At 39.9% G+C, this 26517-nt stretch overlaps 1 protein-coding gene across 2 annotated transcripts in view; it reads right to left on the reverse strand.

Annotated features, from left to right (window-relative positions):
- Nucleotides 1–7690: 7690 nt before the first annotated feature.
- Nucleotides 7691–26517, reverse strand: part of IL12RB2 (interleukin 12 receptor subunit beta 2) — a 78189-nt gene continuing 59362 nt past the window's right edge. The window contains exons 11-16 of one of the 2 annotated variants that reach the window (XM_053894164.1): nucleotides 26061–26159; nucleotides 25812–25970; nucleotides 21027–21164; nucleotides 18186–18276; nucleotides 15611–15711; nucleotides 7691–10366 (exon numbers count right to left, since the gene is read on the reverse strand). In XM_053894164.1, coding sequence (XP_053750139.1) covers nucleotides 9828–10366; nucleotides 15611–15711; nucleotides 18186–18276; nucleotides 21027–21164; nucleotides 25812–25970; nucleotides 26061–26159 — 1127 coding nt within the window. In that variant the 3' untranslated portion in view covers nucleotides 7691–9827. Of the gene's footprint in view, nucleotides 10367–15386; nucleotides 15712–18185; nucleotides 18277–21026; nucleotides 21165–25811; nucleotides 25971–26060; nucleotides 26160–26517 lie in introns of those variants that run through there. The other variant, XM_019448932.2, reaches the window with a different exon arrangement.

Below are 26517 nucleotides of genomic sequence, written 5' to 3' on the forward strand. Positions count from 1 at the left end.
GAAAGTTTATCATACTGAATACCACTTTTTTTTTTTTTTAAACAAATGATACAATACTAAAAATCCCTTAATACAGGTCTCTAAATAATAGTGGTCCCTGACTGAATGTTGTAGTAAACTTTTATCTTGGTGCTTTTACATGGGAATAATGCCAGAGTTGATATTTATTACTAAGACGTTTTCAGCTTGCATTCACATAATTGGGATTTAGTTTATTTTTTAGTTTAATAGTCTTTTGAGACTTGTGTGGAATTAGGAAAGATTTTAAAATGTAGTAGGTACTACACATTCAGTTATTTAGTTTTATTTTAAACATGGAAGCAGGACACATCTCTAGGGTTGTAAATATATTTGGGGCTTATTTCTTGGTATAGGTTTGAAGGGAGACTATGAAGTACTCATTCTAATTGTATTATTTTTCCAATTGCTAGAGATCATTGCACTGAAATAGGAAAATTTTATTGTGCCATTAGGAAGTTTCATACAAAATCTAAATAATGTGTATTGGATATTTAAAACACATCTTTAAGAGCACTAGCATTACGTGGAAGGAACCAAAAATATTAAAAGGTTAAAACACAAGTGTGAAGCTCCTGGAACCTGAATGATTGTGACTTTAAGGTAAGATTATATCAGGTATATTAATCGATAGCTGTCCCAACTTTGAAGGAACTGGTATAGCAAATTCTAGGGCTTTCCAATACACGTAAATTCTACTTTCTAAAGAAAGTAAATTAATACCTAAAAAGTAGATTATAACCCATATTTTTCTAATTCTGAAATTAACCTGTGTTTAGCAAGTCTAAACATAAGTCCCATTTCCAAATTAGCTGGAGAAGGCCCAAAATGTGATTACTAGTATGCTTTACAGAGTAATAACAACTTGTAAAATGATCTCTTACCAAAGTTTCAGACCTAGAAATTAGTGAAATAATTCATTAACATGATTTACAAAACTGTCAAAGTTTATCATTAAGATGTTTATTAAGTGGCAGATTTTAGAAATTTGGGTTCAGTTCCTTTTTGCTCAGCCTAGGTTTACCTTGGACATGTCCTCAACTTAAATCCTATGTGATTTTTAAGTGAGGTAAATATGAAGGTTGTAGGAGGAGTGATTGAAGTAAGCCTGTTTCAGGCTGAGAGGAATTCACTAGATCAAAGAATATAGAGAAAAATTGTAACTAAAGGATGAGAAGTTTAATTTCATAAAATGGTTACGATATAAAGATACATTATTACTGTCAAGATTTTGGCTTCAGGGAGATAGTTAACGTTGGAAATGAGTGTTTAAGTTCTGTATCTAAGCTAGGAGTCCACAGACTTCAGCCTGTGGCCTGCTTTTGTACAGTTGAGCAAAGAATGACTTCTACATTTTTTAAGGGTTAAAAACTAATCCTATATGAAGATGTAGCCCACAAAGCTTGAAACATATGTCCCTTCATGGAAAATCTTTGCAGACCCCTGGTCTAAGCTATCACTCCCAGGTCAACATGTGAGAGTTCTAGGTACAAATTAAATCCTAACCCACTGGAAGTTGTGAAGTTACAAGTATTTTAAAGCAAGTTACCTTTTAACTTCTACAATCAGAATAAGGGCAAGGTATCTGGTAGCCTGTTTAAGTAAAGATGGTCTTGTTCACAAAAGATTATGTAGCTTGTAACTCAAATGTATTCTCCTGAAAGTTGTTTAGGAAAGTGTAAATTTGCTATAAGATTATGCTTAATGCCATGATTATAGTTTAATGTTTTATGTTTCAGCAGTTTTTGTCAATGCTCTTTCTGATGTGTAGTGATTTTTCAGTGAGCTGAGAGTTGTGAACATTTTATATAGGTGAGGAAACAAAAGTCTGTTTTAATTAACTTCATAGGTTGAGCTGGGGTATCAATTACTGGATTCTTGAGGACTGCATTTCTCAGAGCTTAGAATATTCATTTGGGCAGAATTTCGATTTTGTGCCATTGATTACCTTATAAATAACTAGGAGTCAGTTGTTTACTTCTGAATGGAAGGAAAGAAAAGATGAAAAATGACTCATGCAAGTTAGGAAATAATTTACCTAATTATGTTTTTGTTTGATATGTTAATTATGTAGGTACTTAAAGTGTTTTAAATCAGTAACTTTGTCCCTTTTGCTCTCCGTTTGGCTGGGTGTGGCAGTTCCTAGTGTGCTTATGTATGCTAAGCTTTGTGCTTGGAAGACCTATGAAAGATACTTGGTTATACCTGACAACTCTAATTAATAACAGGTTTTTTAAAACCTGTTTGGATAACATACCAGGTGTTGAGAGAGAAGCTCTGAACTGATCTTGATATGGTTTTATTTCTTAAACAGCTGTATTCAGTGTTACTGGTATGGAAATGTGGAGAGCAAAGGGCTAGTTAATATTCAGGATTGTGATATTTGGTGAACTGAGTAGGGAAAATGGATGGTACTGATTACACTCTTACCCTCAGTTACAGTTGTAGCTGATCATTTCTCTTAAAGAATTTAGGACTTAAAGAGCTCTCTTAGTTTGAAGAAATGGCACTGGTTTCCATCTACTTAGCATGAAAAGTTGTATGAAGTGGTCCAGCTGAATGTGGTTCTTGTTTGCCTGGTTTTGTTACATTGGACTAAAATTTTTTATTAGCTGATGAATAATGTCAGAAACTTTGTTTTGGGAACTTACTGAATTACTTGTCTCACACCTAGGGTGTAATAATCCATAGCGAAATGTTGCTTTGTTTGGCAGCCACACTCTCAAAGTGCTCAGACTGCCAGAGGTAGTTGTGGAAATTGATGACTAAACACATTAAAGAAGATGCTGATTGTCACTACCACCTCATCAACTCCCAGTTTCATGGCTGAAAATGTATAAGCTTTCATAATTGGTGAATTGAACTAAACACAGTTACCGTTCTATTTATAGATAGATAGATGGTTTGTCTTTTCCCTGGAAATTCTGAATTTCCAGTGAAGCTTCCACACTTTTTTTTTTTTTTTCCAGTAGAGGAAGAACTTTTCCAAAAACTACAGATAATTTTGTTTCAACTTGATTCATGTACATAGTTACCAAGGTTTCATTTAAGTGTTAAAGTCTAAAGAGCTTCTGAAGGATGCATGAGAAGACTGGATTGGATAAAGCTACTTTTAAGATGTAAGTTTTACTGGTCACCGGGAAGGAAGTCAGCATCCATAGCAGGTATATTTTGTTAATGTATCCCTTGAAGATTGAGTGGCATTTAGTCACTGTGTTAACAAAATCTGGTAAATCAATGTTTTTAATAATTAGACTGACGCCCCCAAGCCCCAACACACTTCTTGAGTCTTGGTAGAGCTCTGGAAGTCATGTTGACAGAAGAAGAAGAGAAGGGCTTCGGATGCTGAATAATGCTAAGTGAAATAATCTGAGAAGATTTCCTCTTCAGGAGAAAACGAACAAAATTTATTAAGAGAAAATTGCCTATATATTGTTGATTAAAGAATTGAAATTTAACAAGCATCTTCCAGTTACGGGAGGGTATGGATGTTCCTCTTATTTTCAGGATCATCAGTCTTGCTCCTTAGAGTTACTAGATTTTTAAAATAACTACAGTTTTTTTGAGGAAAAATTTGAATTGATTTAAGATTGCATCTATAGCTGGAGAAATGGCTTACTGACTTAATTATCCTTGCAAGTTATTTTAGTCTATTGCAAGCAGGTCAAAGTGGGTGTTTTCTAAAAATTGTCTTTGCAGCTGCTCTGAAAATCTACCCTGCCATAGACCAGGAGGGGTAAACTAAAGGGAATGTATAGGAATGCAAAGGAATCTAGTCAAAGTTGTAATACAAGTATGAGGAGAAGAAACTTAGGAAAAGTATTTTCTACAGAGGGACAAATGATCTTTTACTCTCTATGTGGTGGAATAAAGTAAGATTTCTGTTTCTAAATGAAATCTATGATCCTCTATTTTCACCTTGAGAGAGGTTTTTTGGTTGGGGAGAGGTAGGGATGTGTGTCTCCAGGCTCCTTGGTTTTAGATGGCACAAGAAATGTGCCCTCAGCTTAACATAGGCATATCGTCCGCTAATGTTGGAAGATGTATTTAATTGCCATTTTAGCAGCTGAATTGAGATTTTCTTTCATAAAGAACAAATGTCTTATGTTACTGATTTTCACCCGGTTTATAAGGAATATTTTCAGTTTTTTGAACTAGTAAAAGTATCCTGCTATGGGGTGTTAGGGCCTTTTCAGTGACAATTCAGGGCTTTGAGAACAGTTTCTTCTCTGAGAAACTCCCTAATAGTTACTGTAGTATTCCCTTGGGGTCCTAGTAACCTCTAGGTAGGTAGTAAGATATCTAAAATTGACAAGATACGTAACATTCTTTTACCTACATAAGGCCAGGGTCTCGCAAGGAAGAATTCTTTAAATTTGTGGAAATTAAAACAGGTATGAATTGACTTAAAGGTAAACTATGACAGCACATAAATATGTTTGTGTGTCCCAGAGATGTGATTGAAATCTCAGCAGAACCAACTTAAGAATGGTTTTGCTGCTGAAATAAATGACCCCTCGCAAAATGAGTCAGTTACTACAGAATGGAGGAGGACATTAATGTTTCAACAATTTACATAAGCAAAAATATTAAGTCAAATGCAGCCCTAAGAGAGCCTTTTACTTGGAAAAAATCAATAGGTAAGTTAAGTAGAGTAATTGCTATTTTAATTAAAGACAACATTGCTCTGGTTATTTTTCTATTGAAAAGGCATAATGTTTTTATATGTAGCTTTAAATACTCCATTTATCAATTTCCTTTAAATAATGGAGTTGACTGGGAGTGTTAGTTACTTCCTTTCTGTGGCCTACCTGTGTCTTATAGGATTTAGATTAGCTGGAGAGATAAATTAGCAAGTTCAGGAGTGCCAGATTTTTTCTGGTCATTTAAGATTTACCAAGGTTTTATGTAGATTTCTCAAGAAAAATAACGATGTAGAACTTTAAAAGTATGGAAATGCCAGTTTTTTGTTACCTAGTAAAAATAGCATCAAAGATTTTTATGGAATTATAGTCAACTATAGTCAAAACCCCAGTTGACATAAATTTGTAGAGCAGTCTTTTGCATAGGAAAGAATTATAAAGGTTATTCTCTGAAACAAGACTCTCCAGTATCAGGTATTAGTTATATGACTTAGAAGTTACTTAATTTGTATGTTTCCCCACCTGAGTAGTGGGTATTAATACCTTAACCAGTCAGAGTGAGCACTGCATTAATAACACCCTTCAAAAATGCATGTACTAAGGACTGTGTTTGATGTTACTGGTCATTATTCCGTTAGAATGGGGATTTGGGGGAAATTGGCTTATGATAAAAACTTTGTATTTCCAAGATCCACTGCTTTTAAGTTATTACCCTAAAATTTCTAACCCCCACCCTTACCAAGCATGTCACCTACTTTGCCTTTTTTACTTTTCTGCTGTGCCCTCTGACAGGAGTACTAATGGTCAGTGAAAGTGCCAAACACGGTGGAGGATGAAAGCAGCATGGGCTTAAAGTGCTCAATAGGGTCTGTCTCTAGATCCACTGTTTCAAGTCTTCGGAAGGAAATTGGTAATAACTTCATATTTTATTGACTTTATCCTATTACAAGAGTAATGAGTTTTTGGTGAAAAGAATGTAATTTAAAAACCTATGGCTAGAGATAGCCACTACAGCATCTTGGTGTATATTCTTCCAGGGTTTGTTTGTTTTGCATTGATTTATAAAAGTGAGATGATTCAGTTCAGCCTTTTGAAACTGACCATTTCCATGTCCAATATTATACTTGTAAAAAGCATGTATAGTATGCTTTTCATCAGTTCAAAGATCCATTCCAATTTCAGGCATGTTAAAATGGTGGGGCAGGGGGAACATCCATCATGGAAATTGATGGCATATTAGAGTTTAGCACTTTTTCCTACTCAGAGCATAAAGTAATGGTGTGTCCTAAAACTAGTGGAATCTTAGATTCCATAAAACTGTTGTATAGATTATAGTTTAACCAGGTACCTACTGAAGGGCATTTAGGCCCCCTCTCCATTTTAATGTATGGTGTGATCAGTCCTTTATCCTATTTGATGTTTATACTGTTCTTTAGTCTGCATTGCTAGGTGTGGAGTTGGCTTATTCAAATTTTATTGAATATTATTGTCCAACTGCTTCCAGAAAGCCAACTACATTCCTGGTTGTGCGCACCAGTTTATTCTAATTTGATACGTGAAAAATGGCATTATCTTTCATTCCTTTGATTATAGGTGATTGTTTTATGCTTACCAGGCAGTTACATGTGTTGTGAGTTGGCTCTACTCAGTCCATTTTACTTTAAAGTGTTGGCTTTTTTCATATTGATCTGTAAGAGCACCTAATTTAGTTATTTGTGGGCATATATTGCAACTATTTTTTATCTAACTTGGTGTGTGTGTTTTGCAAAGTTTTAGTTTATTGGAGCTTTAGTATAGGCTGCGATGTAAAGATCTCACTTCTTTCCATTGACAGGCAATTGATTAAATTGCTTATCTTTTATTAGTGGAAAGGAAGAAACCTTTCTGATCTCTTAATTCTAGAGAAGTGATTTACTTGAGAGTTCACCTATCAGCCTTTCATAGGGTGGATACTATGAATGTCCAGGAGTCCTGCAGGTTAGGAAGAGAAAAACTGGGCTCCTTTGGAGGACTTGAGCTGAGATATTGGAACAGATCACAACTGTATCATGAAGGAAAAAGACAGCCTAATGGAGAAAAACCAAGAATCGAACATAGGGGATTGACAGGAATAGAATGTGCCTAGCTGGCATGTTTTTCACTGGCCTCAGGGCATTGGTGAGTTGCAGCTGTGGGCTATTAATGGAAGCTGAGAAATTAGGACAGAAGTGAAAAGTCAGTAAAGGGAAAGAACTAGATAACACTAATTTGACTTTCTTACTGCCTAAAAGGAAGACAGAGACCCAGGAAGTAGAATCTCTAGCTTCTGGGAAAGAGGGTCCTTTCAAGGGGCAATGTCAGATAAGAATCTCTGCACAAGAATTAGTGGTGGAGATTCCCATGAATCCATTAAGAGTAAACTTGGACTCTATTTGTAGTATTTAGGTCTCAGAGAATTAAGGAGTTTGATGTGTTTCAGTAGAGCAGAGATTTCCGTGTTGGCTTTGGGATGTATGGAAGGCGTGAGGATTAAAATCATAGCTAATTTTCCTGTGTAATGAAAGTTGGGTGTATGAATATGTATGAATATTTATGAGTTCCACCTAGTCCTGGTTAAAGGAGGCAGCCCAATTTGGTATTTTGACTGCATCTGCAGGATGAGGGGATTGTAATCAAAAACTACTTGGCAAAGGCAGAACAGGGTTACCTATCCTCTGTCATTCATGGAAAGAGGATATTGTCATTCATGGAAAGAGGATATTTTATCTGGCAGAGTGAGCAGCCAAAGGCATGCTCAAATAGGTCTTTAAAATAAGAACCACTGCTACATGTATTATATAGCAATGCTGTCAGTGAACAGTAGGGTAGAATGTTGGGAATGAAGAACAAATACAAACTCAAGTGTCCCAATAAAAGGAAGCAGGCACAGCTAGATTGGCTTCTGGAACAGAAGGAACAAGGTGAAAACAGTGGTAGGTGATGGCTCCTTAATTTTACTGATAGCCTATTGTGAACCAGGTATGGTGTGAGGGAAGCAGATCGTTCCTGCCTTCAAGTTATTTACAGTCCAGTAAATTCTTTATTTTTACTTTCTAGGAACACAAATAACTGCAGTATCACTTGGGAAAGGGAAAGGGTCTAGAGGGGTAATAGGGAGACTGGGAGTTGGGTGTTGGGCCGAGTGGAGAGGGGAAGAATGACTAAGATGGGTATCAGGCCAGCAAAAGAAAAATCAGAGCTAGGTAAAGCAGGTATTGCCACAAGAGAAGTTGGCTCCCATTGTCAAGAGGTGACAGGTTAGCCTGCTTCTGAGGAGGTGGCCTTGTCTGTTACGACACACTGTAAACAGTCAAACAAGGGGCACTGCATCTTGGGTATAGACAAACGCTGAAGCTGCTGCGATTCAAGAAACCATGTGTGGCGGTGCTGAGCAGCACCTAAATAGAGTAGAATAGGGATGTAAGGAAGGAACTTACTAAGCTTCTCAAAGAAAGCCTGAAAGAACTGTATTAAATCTGGAATGGCAGGAAGCATAAAGAATTAAACATGAACAAGCAGAGCAAATGTTCATCACTTGAGTTCCTAGAGCTCTGAGGGACATTTGGTAAACCAAAGCTGTCTCAGTGCCAGTGTTTGGTTTGGGATCAGGCTGGGGTGTAGGCCCTGAGCTTGACAGGGATTTAAGAAGGTTTCTTGGACTTTTCATCCTGTTACTTTGGAAAGGGTACTATTAGCATTTTGGAAAGACTTCCCTTACCAGCTTAGCAGAAGGGCTTACAGTGAAGGGATAGAAGCAGTGATGGGGTGGGGAAGGTGACAAGCCAGCGGCCACAGCTTTAAGTGAATACAACATGTATCATGTTCCAAGTTCATGCTGGGAAAAAGAATTACCTCCTAGGCTCAGTTCAGCATCAGTTCTGTCTTCCTGAGGAAGGAAAAGCAGGATGCCTTGGGGAGAAAGGATTGACATAAGTGCAACCATTAGACCCTGAGATAGCCCTGATCCTGAAGGCAACAGCTGCTACAGCAGAAAGAAGAGGAAACAAGGTGTCAGAAAGCCTTGGGCCCACTCCTTTCCAAAACATTGGATTTCAGAGGGGGGAAGCTGTTTTCCCAAGGTCATATTGTGGGTTTACAGGAACTTTCCACCAGTAAGTTGTTCTTGATTCACTGAAAGAGGGTGAAGACAGAATAAAACAATAGGAAAAAGGTGTATTTGTACAGGCTTTCACAAATAAGAACAGTCATGACCATTTGGGAGCTCTTGTAATACTGATGTTCACCACGATCTTTTACATCCTCCTCTGTAAAACTGGGTTGATCTGTTTTGAAGACTCATTGTAATTCTTACTGGTGGATCCGTAATTTAGACCTGTACCCTCCTATATGTGACTAATTACAATCAAAATTCACTTCTCAGTCATACTAGACATTCCAAAGTGGTCAAGAGCCAATGTGGTTCATATCTACTGCAGCGAACAGTAAAGAAATGTAGAGAACATTTCTGCCTTAGGCCTATTGGATGCTTCTGATCTAGGTGTATGACTTGGTATGGAGTAGCAGCTTTATAAAGCTTGGATTCTTAGCCCTTGCTAGTAAGAGCCTTGGTTTCCATTCTCTCCTTACCCTTTACTGGCCAACCTGGCAAAGAAAGTTGTGGGAACCCAGATTGGAGTCTCTAGGTACACACGGTGTACCATTGAATCTTGGATAACACAAGTTTGAACTGTGTGGGTCTACTTAGGTGGATTTTCTTCAATAAATACAGTACTATAAATCTTTTTCCTTACGATTTTCTTAACATTTTTTTTCTCTAGCTTCAAGAATACAGTATATAAAATACATCTACAAAATAAGTGTTTATGTTACCAGTAAGAGTGGTCAAAAAGCGAACAATGGTTAATTTTCTGAGGAGTCACAAGTTATGCAGATTTAAGCCTGTGCCCCTAACCCTCACACTGTTCAAGGGTTAACTATAGTCCTAAGGCTCTGGAGAAGGCAAGACAGGCATCTGGGTTACAGCCAATTCTCAGTTCCCAAGACAAACCCTGGGCTTTTTGTTTGCCCTCTATTTGGAAACAGACCTGATAGCAGCACCCCAGAGGTGATGACCACTGGAGCAGTGTGGGCTGGGGATGAGAGACACATTGGGGGCTGGGAGCACATGGACTTTCCAAGCTTCACCACTCACAGCATGAGGGAGCTGCACCCCATCTTTAACCGATCCAGAGTCAGCTTCTTATCACAGGAGAAGGTGAGTGGGTGAAGAGAACTTGAGGGGAAAATGGAAAGAGAGATGTGCTGAGGCTTTAGTTCTTCCAGAGGATCAGTTATAGGAGCTTCATGTGAAGGAAGATACTCTATGTTGGAGGGTAAGTATCCCTCATGGGTGGGAAGGTAGTCCACTGGGAGTACTGTCACAGGGCCAGCTAGGTGTCCTGGCTTTGAGTCAGGGCTCCTGCTCCCCAACATCTTGTACAGATCCACTAGTCCTGTCTCTGCTATGAGAGCTTTGGGAGGTGGTAGGCTTGAGGCACTATATCCTGTGTCTTCCTCAGAGGTATAGTGACCTTGGATTTCTTGTCCCTTGTCTGGCCAGTGGGGGTGATGAGGATGTCTGAAGACTGGGGTCACTTGATGCAGGACTTCACTGATGACCAGAGGCTCAGGTTCTTCAGGAGTGGGCCAGTCTGTCAGGAGCCTGTCCAAGGGTAGCTGCATCTTCTGAGAAAGGGGAGGAACAGGCTAATAATACAGCTCTGTTACAGAAGTATCCTTTGACAACTGACTTCAGGGTTCTGAAAGGCCTTGCAGCCTGCATCGCCTGATTGGTTCTAGGTGGGACATCGTGGGACCTTGACTTTGTGGCAGGAGTGAAACAGTTAACATCGTCGGGGAGCAGACAGGAGCCATGGACTTCTCAACCCCTGCCAATGAGTGATTACCTACCAAACTTAACCTTCAACCAGACTACTTCTGAGGAGTCCAACTGTACTAGCTATTTCTTAGGACAGAGAGCATGGTGGGTGCCAAGGGAAGGCTGAGCTTGCCTCCGTCTGGGGGAGGAGGCAGGGAGGACTTTAAAAGTCACACTAGAGCTGAATCTTGAGAGAGACTTTCCAGGTAGGAAGGTGGTGGGCAAGGAGGACTGGTCTATTCTGGAACATGCTAGTTCTCTCTTTTGACAGGTAAACATAAGCTTTGGAAATACAAGGTCACATGATGAAGAGAATTTTAAGGGATGCTAATGAGTTTGAGCTTTGATACAACTAAATGGTCCAGGGTAATAATCTCAGTTCTCTTAAGAAAGACCTTCTGGAGTAACTTTTGGAAAAAATTTTCATCTTTTTTTCCCCTATAGCTAATTTTTTCTACTCTTATCTTGGTCAGCATCACTTCAGTTACCAGTTCTTCAATGTCCAGTCTCTTTCCTTTCTAAACTTACTACAGATTCCTGAGTCCTCCAGGTCCAACCACTCTGTTAACATTTCTCTTTCTGGGCTTCATTGGACTCTACTTATACCCTCAAAACTATCTTTCACACTGCTTGATCTTTTTAAAGCAGAGTTCCAAAGCCTTTAACAGCTCAGACTTACATAGTGAAGCTTCCCAGCCTGTAGTTTGGCAGTCAGGTTCCTGCACCTTCCTCTACCTCCCCATATTTCCATTCAAAAACTTTCAGGCACACCGTCCTGGTCTTACTAAGCACATTACTAAGCCACCAACACACTTGGGCTTCCACTGCTAGCCTCCCACCCTCCTGTTTTCTGCACCTTTTTCTGCTTGATGCCTTCCTCTTTCATGAAGGCCTTCTTTGTACATGATGTTTTATACGGTCAAATTTTTTTTTGTTTTTTACATGTCCGTAAGCCATCTGCAAATAGAGATCTTTCATGCCTGAAGGGAAGAGTAGGATGACAGGGAAAACCCTGAGGATTACTCCCAACTCTGATATTCAATAGCCTGGGAAATCTCCATCAACCTCTCTGGCTTTTTGTTCCCTCATCTGTCAAATGCCAAGTTGTGCAAGAGTGGTTTTTGGTCTGGACTTGCTTCTGATGTCCCCTTCCTTTCCTTGAGCATGACAAGCATCCAAAAGTGAATGATGGTGAGGTCTCAGGACAGACTTCCACAAAGGACACTGACAAGCTAGAGGGTAAGTGCGTGTGTGGGGTTTTTTGGGGGGTGGGCGTGGGGGGAAGTATTCTTTTCTGATGGTTACTCAAACTGGCCCTGGCACAACAGTCTGGCTTGGAAGATGGCCTTTAGCTCTGGGAAGCACAGCTGCCATTTTCTCTGCTTTGGCTGCCAAAGCACGGTTACCCCAGATGTGGGAGGGACTATACGGGGTCAGAAATGGCTTATTTTTTCCATAAGTGGGGCATTTGCTCTGCCTTCTTGAAGACTTTGGCCATATTGGTAGAGCCTGCTCCTCAGAGTGTGTACAAAGCAGGCTCTCTGGGTAACATGTCCTAGGGCAAGTCCTCAGGTATCTCAAGGGCATTGTTTAGCTTCTACAGGCTCAAAATGGAGAACATCCTAGTGGTTGCCTTTATGATTTGGCCTTTTCCTCCAGAGCTTAAAGACCTGTTTTTTAGCCACATCTTAAGAAGTAGTACAGGGATCTAAGGCCTGAGAATTTTGTTGGAGGTGAAAGACAGACTGTTGTGCTTCTGATGTCTGCCTCAGCCTCTAACGGGAGAGAAGGGTCTTTAGAAGCAGTGTGCCCACTTCAAGGGTCAAGTGACATGGGGTTCTGAGGCTGCCTCAAGGCCATCACCACAGATACCATGTTTAAGCTAAATTTTATTTTCTAATTTACTGGGGGTTTTTTTTTTTGTTGTTTTTTTGTTCTGCAAAAGACCTATATATGCACATCATTTTGTAATGAAAGACTCTGTAATGCAAATTAAGTGGCCCTCTTATCTCCAAGTCACTACCCAAAGCCAACCAACATTATCAGTTTCCTATGTAGGCTTCCGAGAAATATCCTATACATTGCTGGAGTTGAGTGTATATAAAATTTCTCTCTTTATACAAATGAAACCCACTTTAGAAAGCCGTTACAAACTTTTTTTTTTTTTTTTTTTTTTTTTTTTTTTTTTTTTTACCTTTAGGTGTCTTAGGGACTTTTAGACACATTATAGATCTTTTTTTTTTTTTTTTTTTTTTTCAGTAGTTGCATAATATCCTGTTGTATGGATGTACCCACATGTTTAACCTGCTCCCCTGGTGGCAGGTTCCATTATGCCCAATTTTTTGGCTTCTATTTATAATGCTACAATGAACTTCAGGCCTATGTATGGCAATTTCTTCTATCTTTTTCCTTGTTACTGTCTCTAACCCTTTGTATGTCTTTCTCAGCATTTCTTCTAGGTTTTTATGGGCCCTTCATAGGCCTTGTCTGCCTCTGTATCCCCTCATGCTCAAACAGGCAAACAGAGACCATGACGCCAAAGCTACAAGTTTGGGAGCCAGGTGTCCGGGACTGACCCAGAGCTGCTTCCCACTGTGCTATTTCAGGCTCTTAGGACTTGGGACTGTGGAATGTCAGCATTGGAAGACAGGGATCTTAAAGCTCAGCTGACTCAGCTCCTGGTACTTGAATCCCCTCTGACACTAGCATTGGTGTCCTTATTGAGTGCATGACCATAGATCATTGCAAGATTGCCACCAAGTGAGGGCCCAGTGTGTGAATACCTCTTCAGTTAGTCTGTTCAGCTCAGAGGTGTTGACTACTAGAAATACTCCGCTCACCCTATGCTTAAAGATCTTTTAGAGCCTATAATACAAAGGCAGATGGCACATTCTACTTGTATGTGAATCCAGGATCCACCATTTTAGCTGGCTAGCGTTAGGCAAGTTACTTAGTCCTCAGTGCCTCAGTTTTCTCATCTGAAAAATGGGCATAACAATAGTACAGCCTCATAAAGCTGTTGTATGGATTAGATTTTAATGCTTGAGAAAGGTTTTTTTGAGTGGCTGGCATATAAAAGTTTTATATATATATATGTATATGTATATATATATAATATATATTATAGATATAACTCATTGTGCTTGGCTTTATTGCACTTTGGATACTGTGTTTTGTTTTGTTTTGTTTTTTTACAAAATGAAGGTTTGTGGCAATCCTGCTTCAAAAAAGTCTACTGGCATAATATTTCCAACAGCATTTGCTCACTTTGTGTTTCTGTCATATTTTGGTAATTCTTGCAACATTTCAAACTTCTTCATTATTTGTTTTGGTGATTTGTGTTGAGTGATTATGACTTGCTGAAAGCTCAGATGAGGATTAGCATTTTTTAGTAATAAAGTGTTTTTAAATTAAGGTATATACGTTATGTTTTTAGACAGTGCATTGCACACTTAATAGACCTACAGTATAGTAAAAACATAACTTTACTAGGAAACCCAAAAAGTCATTTACCTTTATTGCAGTATTTGCTTTATTGTGGTTTGAAACCAAATCTGCAATAAATCTGGCATGTGCCTGTATATATAAACATGAATATATTATTTTTTTGAGAGACAGAGTGCATGTGTGCAAGTGGGGGAAGGGCAGAGGGAGAGAGAGAATCTCAGGGAGGCTCCATGGCCGGTGTGAGTCTGATACGGGGCTCGATCTCATGAATTCGAGTCATGACCTGAGCTGAAATCAAGAGTCAGTTACTTAACTGACTGAGCCACCCAGGCGCCCCTGAATATATTATTTAATAATATAGTTATATACTATATTATATGTAATTATGTATCCTGTATATAATATATATAAAATAAATATATAATCATATGTGCACATATATAAAAGCTACTATTATTATTATTGTTCTTGTTAATGTAACTTAACAGAGACAAAATCCCTCAACAGTGAAAGGAGATGTCAAGTGTGAGTCTTTCCGGAAATAAAGTGAAGGATCTTTGCCTTGTATGATGCATGTGCTTTACATGGCATCTTACTCAATCCTCACAAACAGTATACATGGGAGATATTATCAATTCCTGTTTTACAGAGGATGAAACTTGGGCTCAGATCATCAGGCAGGTTGCCCAAGGGCCATCCACATGGTGAGTGGCGAGGTGGGTCTGCACCCAAACTTTATTTCAAAGGCACTAATTGCAGTGACCTCAATTCCCACTGAGACAGACACGGCTGAAACCTGCTCTTTCCCTGAGCAGCGGCTGGTACCACTACCTTCTTGCCTGAGGAAGGGTGTGGATGAGAGAATTTACTGCATAACTGAGGAGAAGAATCCTGGAGGAGAATGTCTAGCAAGTGTGAGAAATAGAGTGTGGGGCTGCAAGGTCCTGGGCAACGGGAAGAATATTGGCATCCTGCCTTTGTCCCATTGGCTCCCCTTAAATGCACAGTGTTGCTCCATGTCCAGATGCCTCCAACTCCCAGACCCCTCACCCAAGATGACCAGCTTGCCCCCCGTGAGCTGTTCTCACCACCTCGGGCTGTGCGGCAATGCCCTTCCCATCCTTTACTCTCCATTCTCCCATCTGCCAGCAGAGCAACCTCTCCTTTAAAACCTTCTCCTTGCACAATGGAATGACTGGCTTCCTGCCAATGCCAAAATAGTCTGAGCTCTATTTATCTGTTCAATGCCCAGGACAGGAAATGTCACAGTAAAGCTTCAGTTCTCTTAAATTTGGATGAGTCAGGCTACTGCTCAGCAAATGGCAAAAATACTTGCTTTTTTATGTCTTTTGAAGAATTGAGGTGAGGAGGTGAGGAGGGAACCTATGGCATAGAGAGGAATGAAAAGCTATGGGTCTTTTAGTCTTTTGGGCATAAGCTTCAGAAAATTCCTGTGTATGGGAGTGTTGACTCAGTTGGTAACCTAGCACTAGGGGCTTCAGCTTATCCATAGGGACTAATGAGCACCTAGGTCTCCTGATAACTCTAATGGGAAACTTAGATCACTGGAATTCTATCAATTCACCACTAAGGCATTATAACCTTACCTCCACAGTGGGGTATTTCTTGGCCCAAGTACTATTGGCTGGGTCTGGAATTTCTTTACTACACCACTGAGGTCTGAGGGCTGAAAGGAGAACAAATACCCTACAGATAAAGAAAACAATGACATCTGGTTAAGCATGCACACACACAATGTCATGGAAGCATCGGTTCTTAGTGTGGTGATTTCACGGTAGGAGTGTGCAAATGAATAAAATAAAAAACACTGAAGGAGAAAGATGATGCATCATCCAAGGCTAGACTAGTTTTCTCTGAAGTTCAGATAGATGATAGTCATAATGCAACCATTTGGGGTTTGCTAAATAAATTATGGAACTTTTACTCAACAAATGTTTAGCTGTCACTGTCCAGCCATGCATTCATTCAACAAGCACCGACTGAACCCCTAATGTATGATGAGCACATGCCATATCCTGGGGATGAAAAAACAAACAAGAAGACATGGTTCCCACCTGTGGAGAACTTACTATTTAGTTTAAAATGTTTATAAAGAGTTTGTTATATGCTAACTAACTTGGATGTAAATCTAAAAAAATTTTTTTAAAGTTTGTAATAACAGGTAAAGTATTATGCTAAAAGGAAAAAAGGGAAAAAAAACAAAAACAAAAACCACCACAACAAAGAACAAAACAGGAACAATAACAATGTTAAAAAATGCTTAGGAAAAAAATGCCTAGGAAAAAAATACCATATGGAAATATCCAAACTGTTAACAGTAGTTGTACTTGATGATCAGAAGAACTATGGGTCTTTTTTTCTTTATCCTCTGGTTTTTAAAAAATACCTTAAAATGTGTTTATATTACTTTTATGACATGAAAGGAAAAAAGTCCTAAAAATGTTTCTAATAAATGCATGTGAGTTAAATGTTTTATTTTTTAAAAATTCAAAGCGAATATGAAACATTTTTGAAGAACTGGCTTTAATAAGCTTTGATATTTAATAAGAATGGAAAGCTTTCGGGATGTTTAGCCCTTTGAAGCAAGTGATGTGTCTGTGTGACTGGTTTCTCTCCGAACAACTGTGAGCAGAGGTACCTGTGACCCAGTACAGATCATACAGATGAGGACAATGTCCAAGGGATGCTCAGCCACTAAAGCAGAAGACAACGGGGTCCCTAATGACTGTGTGGAGCATGGCTGCCAACCGACCTGGATGACTTACTTCAGGACTATTATGTGGGAGAGAAATAAACTATTTTTAAAGCCATATATCTGGGGGTGTTTGTTTTCTTTTAACAAAAAAAGCTTTCACCCTAACTGGTAATATTTCCCTGAAGAGGATGAATGTGATCCTACTTGATTCTATTTGAATTCAACTTTTTCAAAGTCTACCTAAAGAGAGCTCTGCTTTGAAGTATCTATCACATATGAGAGCTTCAATAAATGTAAAGCCTTTCAGATAAGTTCAATGGCTAATAGAATGACTTTGAGCTAGTTTCATTTTGACCTCTTCTCTTACTTTACACAACATTTGAAGAAAACTCTTTATCGAATAACTCTAAAAAATTCTCTTTACAAAATAATGCCTAAAGAAATTGTAGAAAATAAATAGAACTAAAATCCCATTATTCTATATCCTGGTAAACTACCATTCATTAATATTTTGGTGCATATCCTTGGGGTAGAGAGCGTTAATCACTACCCAATACTCCCTCATCCTCTTCCTTAGGAAAAGGACCCTGATTTACTGGGGTGACAACAAGCCCAGCTGTAGGACCGCAATTTTAAATCTCCCTTGCTCCAGTTCTGGCCAATGTGTAACCAGAAGTATCATGTCTGACTTCTTCATGTAAAAGCTCCTGAAAAGGGAAATAATGGGTACCTTGCTTCTTTCTCCCTATAGTTGTAGAATGCAGGCATGATGGCTATAGTTCCTGCAGTCATTGGACCATGGAATGAGCTTGTGGAAGCCAAGTCCAGATAATGGCACAAAAAGATCAAAAGAGCCTAGATGCCTGGTGACTATAGAGCTACCACACCAGCCCTTAACCTGAATTTACTTCCTTAACCTGGGCGAGAAAGTCCAGGGCTAGCTAGTTTAAGTCCTATTATTTGGCATATAGAACCAAATTTAATGCTAAATGGTCTGTCTTAGATATAGGTATGCATGTGTACATGTACTTTTTAAAGTACATACTGCTTTGCAACCTTTGTAAAATGTAATATTGCAGATATACCATTTTATTTTCTGTCTTTAATGGATATAATATGCTATACAGCATGAGATATATTGTGATGTAGTAAAACAACCCCATATCACTGGACATTTAGGTTATTTCATATTTTCCTTCAACGAACAATACTTCAGTGAACGTATTTGCCATTAAATATCTGTATATACTTAGACTAAATTTCCAGTTAGGAATTGATAGGTCATAGGACTATTTTAAAACTTTAAAAAAAATTTTAACATAATACTGTTGTCCAAGAAAGTTGAATAAATTTAGTCTGCTACCAGCAATGTATGAGAACGTCTGTTTCTTTGACGCATAGTGGCAACAGCTATTGTCATTTTAAAACATCACATTGCTGAAATTGGAAAATATAATCAACTCACTTTTGCCGGAAGTAACGCGTTGAGAAAATGCCCACTATGACGACAGCAACGCAAATGCTTGGTGCCACAAACACACTCCAATTGGCTTTACCTGAAAAGTTAGCAAATCCTGTGACTGAGTTATCTTCAATGAACATCTTAAAATACTTGCATGAACCCTCTGGCACCTACCCACAGCTACTGGCTAGCTAGATGGGCTCAGGAAAAAGGCCAACTTGTTTTTGTTCTTTCAGCTAGGAAGAAGGGCCCTAAGGGATCCAGTTCTATGGTTCTAAGGAAGGGGCTCCTTCCTCTAACAGGGGCAGAAGGAAAGGGAGTGTGGTGTTCCAAGCACTGGCTGTGAACTGGGAGCCCTGAATTCTAATCCTGACTTTCCACTGACTGATATGTGATCAATGGACTCCAGATTCCTGATCTACAAAAGGTGAATGATGACATCTGCCCTGCAGGTTGTTGTGAAGATTAGAGATGGTGTATATAAAGCACATGGCAATGCATCTGAACATAGGAAGCCCTTGAGAAATGGTATTACTGATTTTAACAAACCACTGGATAAGCCTTCTAACTAGGGTCTTTGAAATTGTTTGGATTCCTTGCTATGAAGATGTATTTTGCTATGTGTTGGGATTCTTCATTAATTCATCCATTTATTATTAGTAGTATATTATTATAATTATAATTATTATTCATTCATTATTATTAACCATGTATCAGGAGCTTTTAGGTGCTGGGATACAAAGATGAGGAGGACATGGGCTCTGTTGTCTTAAATCATTAATCTAGTCCAGGAGACAGATGCGTAAACATGTAAATAAATCATGATGCCATGGGATATGCATTTTTACAAAAGGCATGTACAAGACAGTGTAGCAGGGAACAGCATGGGAAATAATCCCAAGGGCAGCCCAGGATGTTGTCCCAAAAGGCATGATGTCAAAAGTTCAGGTTTGGAGGGTGGAGCCAGCAAAGCAGTCAAGTTAGGGAAGCAGACTAGACAGAACTATACAAAGGCATGGAACCTTCAGGCAACTCCAGGTAGTCTCGTCACACTTTCAAGTACGAAAGATGAGCGTGTGGTAGAGGGCGAAGCTAGATGGGTGAACAGGAGCAGATCATGTGGGGCTTGGTGACGAAGCAGTTTGAATTCTAGCTTGAAGGTCCCTGGGGACCCACTGATGGGCTGCGATGGAGGTGGGATCTCAACATGGAGCAAGGTATCTTGCAGAAAGATTCTTCTGGTAGAGGGCAGGACAGGTTCAGGAGGAGCGTGAGCAGGGAGGGACTAGAGAGGCGTGTCACCAGGGCTGAACGGGGTGTTGATGCAGTTTTGTTACCACCCCACGCAATCAGCACAATCTGACATTTCTTTAGCATCTGTCTTCCTTCCTGGGCAGATGGGGCAAGTATGGAGTACCACAGGTAGAAAGATGCTGAGTTGTTAATTGATTAATTGCTCACAAGTTAACTTTGGTGCTAGCGTGCTAGAAGATGAGAAGAGGGTTTGTCAACTTTCCCAGTGGAGAAGTACCGGGCATAGAACAACAAAGTCCTAAATGATCAACCTGATACTCCATGTTGCAAAGCAAGAACAGCTTGTTTCATGCTTGGAGCAAGATGCAGGCACGTGCTGCCAGAGAGAACAGCACAATTTAGCCAGTGGAGAGAAGCCCATGTTCGCTAGGTCACTCAAATTTAACTCAAGTAACTAAATCTGAGTTTGATTTGTAGTTCTGCCACTTGACACTTCCATGACTTTGGGTAATCTTTCTGTACATTCTGGACCTTGTAAAAAGGCATCCTAATCCCTTGTTCCTTTATTCATTTTGAATTGAGTGCCTGATACTATGTGACCAGGTACAACAGTGTAAAGCAGGCACCTTGCGTGGTTGAGGTCAGGATTCAATGAGTAAAAGTACGTGTTATGAAGGGTGAAATGTGTCCTTTTACCCCAAAAATCCATACACCGAAGTCCTAACCTCCAGGACCTCAGAAAGTGACCATATTATGAAACAGGATCATTGCAGATGTAATTAGTTAAGATGAGGTCAAACTGGTGTAAGTAGCCCTAATCCACCATGATCAGTGTCCTTAAAAATGAGGAAATTTGAACAAAGAGACACACACAAGGAAAACTCCATGTGAAGATGAAAGCAGAGATCTATAAGCCAAAGAACACCAAAGATTGCCACCAGACGAGAGAAGCAGGGAACTGATTCTCTTATAGTCCTCAGAAGAAAACAAGCCCGCTGATACCTTGAACTCAAGACTTCCAGCTTCCAGAACTGTGAGAAAATAAACTTCTGTTGTTAAAGCCACACAGTTTGTGGCACTTTGTTACAAGAGCCCCAGCAAACCAATACAGTGTGCAAAGCACTGAACACAACGACTGGTGCATAGTAACTACCTGATAGGCAATAGCTGCCATTGTTATTGTTGAGATTATTCTCATTGGTCACTGAACAGATATTTAGTGAACAAGTACTATGTCCCTGGCACCGAACCAGACCTTGAAGATAAACAGATCCCAGTTCCTGCCTACTGGATTCAGTGTTTTGAAGAGGGGTCAAATGTAGTGCATTATGGAGGAATTACGGAGGTGCACTTGGGAAGGCTTCCTGGAGGAGGAAACACTTTGGCTGAGTTTTGAAAAATAAGTAGATACTTTCTCTAAGCAGTGGTAGGGCAGTCCAGCTAAAGGAAACAGCAAGTGCAAAGATGGAGCAGCAAGAAAGTAATTAATGAATTAAAGAAAATCTGATAATCTCCATGCCAAACATAGTGGGAGTATACACCTAGGTAGGAATCCAGGGTGGCTGTGCCATCTTTAAAGTTGTTTCCTACCTTGCAGATGAAATTCCCTCTTGTTTCCTGGGGGGCTTTCACCAGCAGCTGTCAGAGCTGTTATCCACAGGACATATGTTACTCCGGGCTGCAGGCTGTCTATTGAATGTGAATTTGGGGATACCCTATAGGGAATTTCTGAAGGGAGGATAAAGATAAAAGAAGAAAGGCACATGTTACAGGAACTATTTGAATGTGGGCTTTTACTTATTTTCGTTGTTGTTAATGTTTTAATTTGAAAGAGAAAAGCACACTGCTGTTTTAAAACTAATTTTTTAAAACTACTAATTCATTAGTACTTAATATTTTACTAGGCCCTAGACACTGTCATTTACGGAGGTCTCACTCTACAACATACCAAAATAATTTTCTGTGGCAAAATCTTTTGAAAGAACTTTCATCATTCTGCTTTGAAATTACTCAGCTGTAGTAATTCCTTTTATTTCCTATGACTATACTGTTTACAACATTTATTAGATATATTTGAGAACTCTTGGGGAGGAAATTAAATACACCAATTGTTTTCAGTGGAATTTTTAAGAAAGCTAAGTTAGGCAATTAATGAAATAGACATTTAACATTAATTTTGATTTTCTGTTTTTTTGGGGTAGGTTCTAGATACTGGTCTTAATGAGTTTAACATGATGATCTGCTTCAATCTGACATAAAATCTAAAATTGAGATCAGTGGCACGTACATTGGATTTATTTGGCAGTTTAACTAGGTTATCAGTCCCTTACACTCTCAACACCCCTGCAGAGTCTCAGCAGGGAAGATTTTGGGTTTTTTGAGCAACACGCTGATGTTTTTTCCCTCCTGTAGTACATAGGCAATCTTCTTTTCCAGTGATCTGCTGGGTGTAAGGTTTGGACTGACTTCTCAAAAGCTAGGGCTGCGAGGCAGGAAGACTAGAAGATCAAGGGCAGAACTTTGGCAGGAGTAACCTGCTGGCTCCCTCAGCTGACATGCACCTGTGTGGGTGATCAAAGTGGAAACTTGAACCCAGCACTTTTGAGCCTCAACTTCAGTTACCAGCTCAAAAACCCCAGGGCAGGTCAGACAATGCTCCTGTTTGCTAAATTTATTTCCACAGTCACAAATATTTATTGAGCTTGCGCTCTGGATAAGTCACCAAGTATACAAAGGCACAGAATCTGCCTCAAAGAGTTCACCAGCTAGTGGAGAAAACAGAGAGAGCCCTTAACTCCCCCCACCCCTGATTACTATGGGTGACCAGCAAGGAGTCCTGTAATATCCATCCAAAGGGGCCTAAGCACATCACTTAACAGCTGTGACTATCAGAGCAATTTCTATATTCAACATCCTTTTTTTAAATTTAATTTTTTAAATGTTTATTTATTGAGAGACAGCATGTGGGGGGCCGGGGGGGGGGGCAAAGAGAGGGAGACACAGAATCCAAAGCAGGCTCCAGGCTCTGAGCTATCAGCAGAGAGCCCGATGTGGGGCTCAAACCCACAAACTGTGAGATCATGACCTGAGTGGAAGTCAGACACTTCACTGAACCACCTAGGTACCCCTATATTCAACATCCTGTTGAGAAAAAGTACCATGTGGAAAATTTCCAAGCCTACTCTAACCTGATGAATTCGCACAGACTTAAACTATGTGATTAAACTAAAAAAACTCTGTCTTTATTCCTACGGCAGAGGATTAAAAAATTAATTTTGGAGAGACCTTCTCTCATCTTGCTGCAGCAAAGCATCAGCGAGCATCAGAGTCAACCATCCGACCGTGTGAAGGCACCCTTAACTCAGAGTGAAATGAGACCTCAGAACAGAAGGGAAGGGTCTTGAATGGTTTGCTGGGCCAAAAAAGTTTATACACAAACACACACACATATGTATACTTGGAGAATAAAAACAGAAACTCTATGGAGGGAGCAGTGAGGAGGGTGATGGCTCCCTCAGTTTGGCTAGCAAAACAGACTTGGTTGAGTAATGGGAGAAAGAAGTCATGCAGGAAATTCCGGTTCTGCTGCCTGGTCTGGGCTGTGATCACCAGCAGAGATAAAGGTGGGCATTCAATCCTTGGGGGGCTGAAACTTGAGGCTCAGGGTGGTTAAATGAGGCGGCACCAGTTTAGGAAGATGGGATAGTTGCCAATCATTTGAAAGGCTGCAGGTAAGAAAGTCAAGTGGTACCAGACAAAACAGCCGCATTGTTACTGGAAACTAGTTATTACCTAACAATCTACATTGGTGTAACAAAGAGTAGGGCAGTATTCACTCCTGTATGCCTGGTACGCGGAGACAATGGTGAGCAAATTGCCCTGGCCTCCTCCTTCATGATGCTCAGAGTCTGTTGACAAAAACAGCCAAGTAGTAACAAAACCCAACATGTGTGCCAGTAGAGAAATGTGCTATTGGTGCACATGGCAGCATCAACACATTTTCAGAGGAGTGGCTGTGAACCGGAACCACCTGAGAGAGGCACTAAAATGCGGATGCTCCGCTCCAGGTGTAGCCCTCCCCTCTGCTCAGGAAGGGCAGAGTGCTCCAACTGCATTCTGCGTGTGGCCACAGTGCTGCTGCCCAGTGGACAGCTCCCAGACACATAGGACAGGGCCCCCTTCCTCGTTGGCTCTCCATCCTCCTCTTCGGTTTGTAATGCCTCTCTCTCTGGTGTCTTTCTCCCTCCTCCTCAACCTACTGCCCTCTACCACTCTCTGGAGACTGCACCTGTGGCTTTGCCAATGATTTCTAGTTGCCAAATACAATAGGTAGTTGTCAGTCCTTGATTACAACGGTTACATCACTCTGTGTGCTTTTCCACCTCCCTTGGTAGATTGAGCTCTCTGAAGACAGACAGGTCTAATTCATCAATGAATGCTTACTGAATAAAAGGAAAACTTAATTTAAACTGGTGTGAAATAGGACTTTGAATCTGCACCTCCTCTCCTTAAGAAAAATTTTTTTTTTAATTTTTATTTATTTTGAGAGAGAGAGAGAGAGAGAGCACGAGTGCAAGTGGGGGTAGGGCAGAGAGAGAGAATCCAAATCAGGCTCCAGGCTGTCAATGCACCTCCTCTCCTTTTAATTTATTTTAAAATGCCCTTATATAAACTTCAGATTCATCAGATTTGTGGTAAAATAAGATACGTAGTTTCTTCAACATGTACAAAAGCAGCTCTAAGAACCAACTGACCATGTTGATTGTAAACAGACGTCTTGGTGTCAATTCTGCTAAAATGCAAAGTGGGGGGTGTCCAAACGGCCCAGGAAGCGGTCAATCAATTCGTCATGTTCTGGGGTGCATTTCAGAAATAACTGACCCTGACGGGCCCAAAGTGGTTCTGTTCAAAGATATGTGCTGTTCATCAGTGGTGGATTAACTGACAGATTGTGAGGCCTTATAATGGAATTCTATAGGGCTGTTAAAAAAGAATGAGGCAAATCCATATGGACTGATGCAGAAAGAGGTCCAGCCTGTATTATTGAGAGGTAAAAGCAAAGTGTAGATCAGAATGCAGATGATTACCCTAAATATATGCATTAATTTTTCTGTTTTGTTTTTTTTGTGGAAGAGCATGTAAAGAACTGCTAACAGCCTAAGTATGGAGGAAGGGATAATTTACATTTTTATATCTTTCTGAACTATTTAAGTGCTTTTACTATGTGCAAGTTGTATTTACATAATAAAAATTAACTAGCATTAAAAGTCGTAACTTTCAGAAAAGCAATACTGAAGATTTTCTAAGGTCAAGAGAAAGGACCAACTTCTAAAGTTTTCTAGGTAAAAATCAATCTTGCAGGCAGCTCTCTGGCACTCACATCTCAGGTTACATTCTTCCTGGACCTAACAGCTCTCATGAAGGAATAAAAATATTGCTTCCTTATTTCTCTTTATTCTCAAGTTAGTTAAAAAATGTTGCTTCTTTATGATAAATGCTCCTGAAAGAAAGCCAGTTGCTTATGAAATAAAAAGAAGGTCAAGCCAGGAAAAAAACCCGTAACAACTCTGAATAAATCAAAGATTAGAACATCATATCTGGCAAGTGACTTGGAGCTGCTACATAATGAGAGATGAAATCATTTGAGATAATGTTCTAGCCAGAATTTAATTGCTTTAGATTTTTATAGTTATAGAATAATTATGGGTCATAAGAAGCTACCTAACTGTATTGTATTTTACCCATTTTAAGGAGAAAATAATATGCTATGATAGTGTTTGCAAATGTGGGGGATTCAGAAGTTCTAACTCATCCCTTACACACCTCAAGGGTCTATATAATAGTACTGATGGGCTGTTACTGCTTTTTCTTTTTAAAATTTTTTAACACTGATTCATTTTTGAGAGAGACAGAGCACGAGTGGGGGAGGAGCAGAGAGAGAGGGAGACACAGAATCTGAAGCTGGGTCCAGGCTCTGAGCTGTCAGCATAGAGCCCGACGTGGGGCTTGAACCCACAAACCATGAGATCATGACCTGAGCTGAAGTTGGACACTTAACAAACTGAGCCACCCAGGCACCCCAGCTGTTACTGCTTTTTGAAATATCTCCCCATGTGAGTAGCTCCTTGAGAGCCTAGTCCATTACCTTCATTTCTTCCATTTGCTTGGCACATAACATATAGTAACTCTGTGTACGTGTGTGTTTAGATATCTTCCATTTTTTTCCACTCAATTAATTTCACAAATATTTACTGAGCACCTACTATGTGCCAGTCACAGTGTTAGCACCTGTGTGTATGTATGCACATGCACATACTTGTGTTTTCCCAACATCTAAATAAGAAAGGCCCCACTGCATTTGTGCCTCACACATACCACAAAGTTGAGGCTGGGAATTAGAGTCCTGTTCCTTCCAGTATATCCTGTAATGGAGGATGCAACCCATTTGCTCCTGGGCTGGAATTTCGTTCCATGAAATTACAATGTTCCCCTTTTCCTCTGAGATGGCATTAATGTGGGGGCCACTCAGTGGTGCTGCAAAGTAGAACACAGAAAGCTTTTGTCACCCTTTAACTCCAAACTATTGAACTAAAGTAAAATTTGGCAAAAGGTTCCAAGGCTCACCTTTGTGCTTAGAGTTACTCCGGATGGAGCTGCATCCTCTCTGGTCCCCCGACAGTGCACACACGCAGATTTCATAACAGCTGTAGGGTTTTATGTTCCCTGCAAGGAAAAGGGAGTTCTTACAACAGGTTTGGCATCACATGTGAGTCACTAAAGGGAGACATTTAAAAATTTCTGGACTGAGGGTGAAGGGATGACCTAAGTCACAAAATCTCAGCATCCTGTTTGCCAAGTTGCTGGCTTCTGGAAGCAACTGCTCCTACCTCTCAAGTTCACCTCAAGGTGAGCCAACAGGCAGACCTGAAGCTTCTTTCCGGGGTCAACATGATTAAGGAAACAAAAGCTATTCCATTTCCAACAAAGATTTAAATATAACCACAGAGACTGCTTTTGAAACAAAACTCACAAGGAAAAAACCAGAAAACAAAAAAATCCCCGCAAAACCCACTGACTTCTA

This window comes from Panthera pardus, unplaced genomic scaffold (genome assembly GCF_024362965.1).
Source record: "Panthera pardus isolate Hobbes unplaced genomic scaffold, ASM2436296v1 HiC_scaffold_11, whole genome shotgun sequence".
Classification (NCBI taxonomy): domain Eukaryota; kingdom Metazoa; phylum Chordata; class Mammalia; order Carnivora; family Felidae; genus Panthera; species Panthera pardus.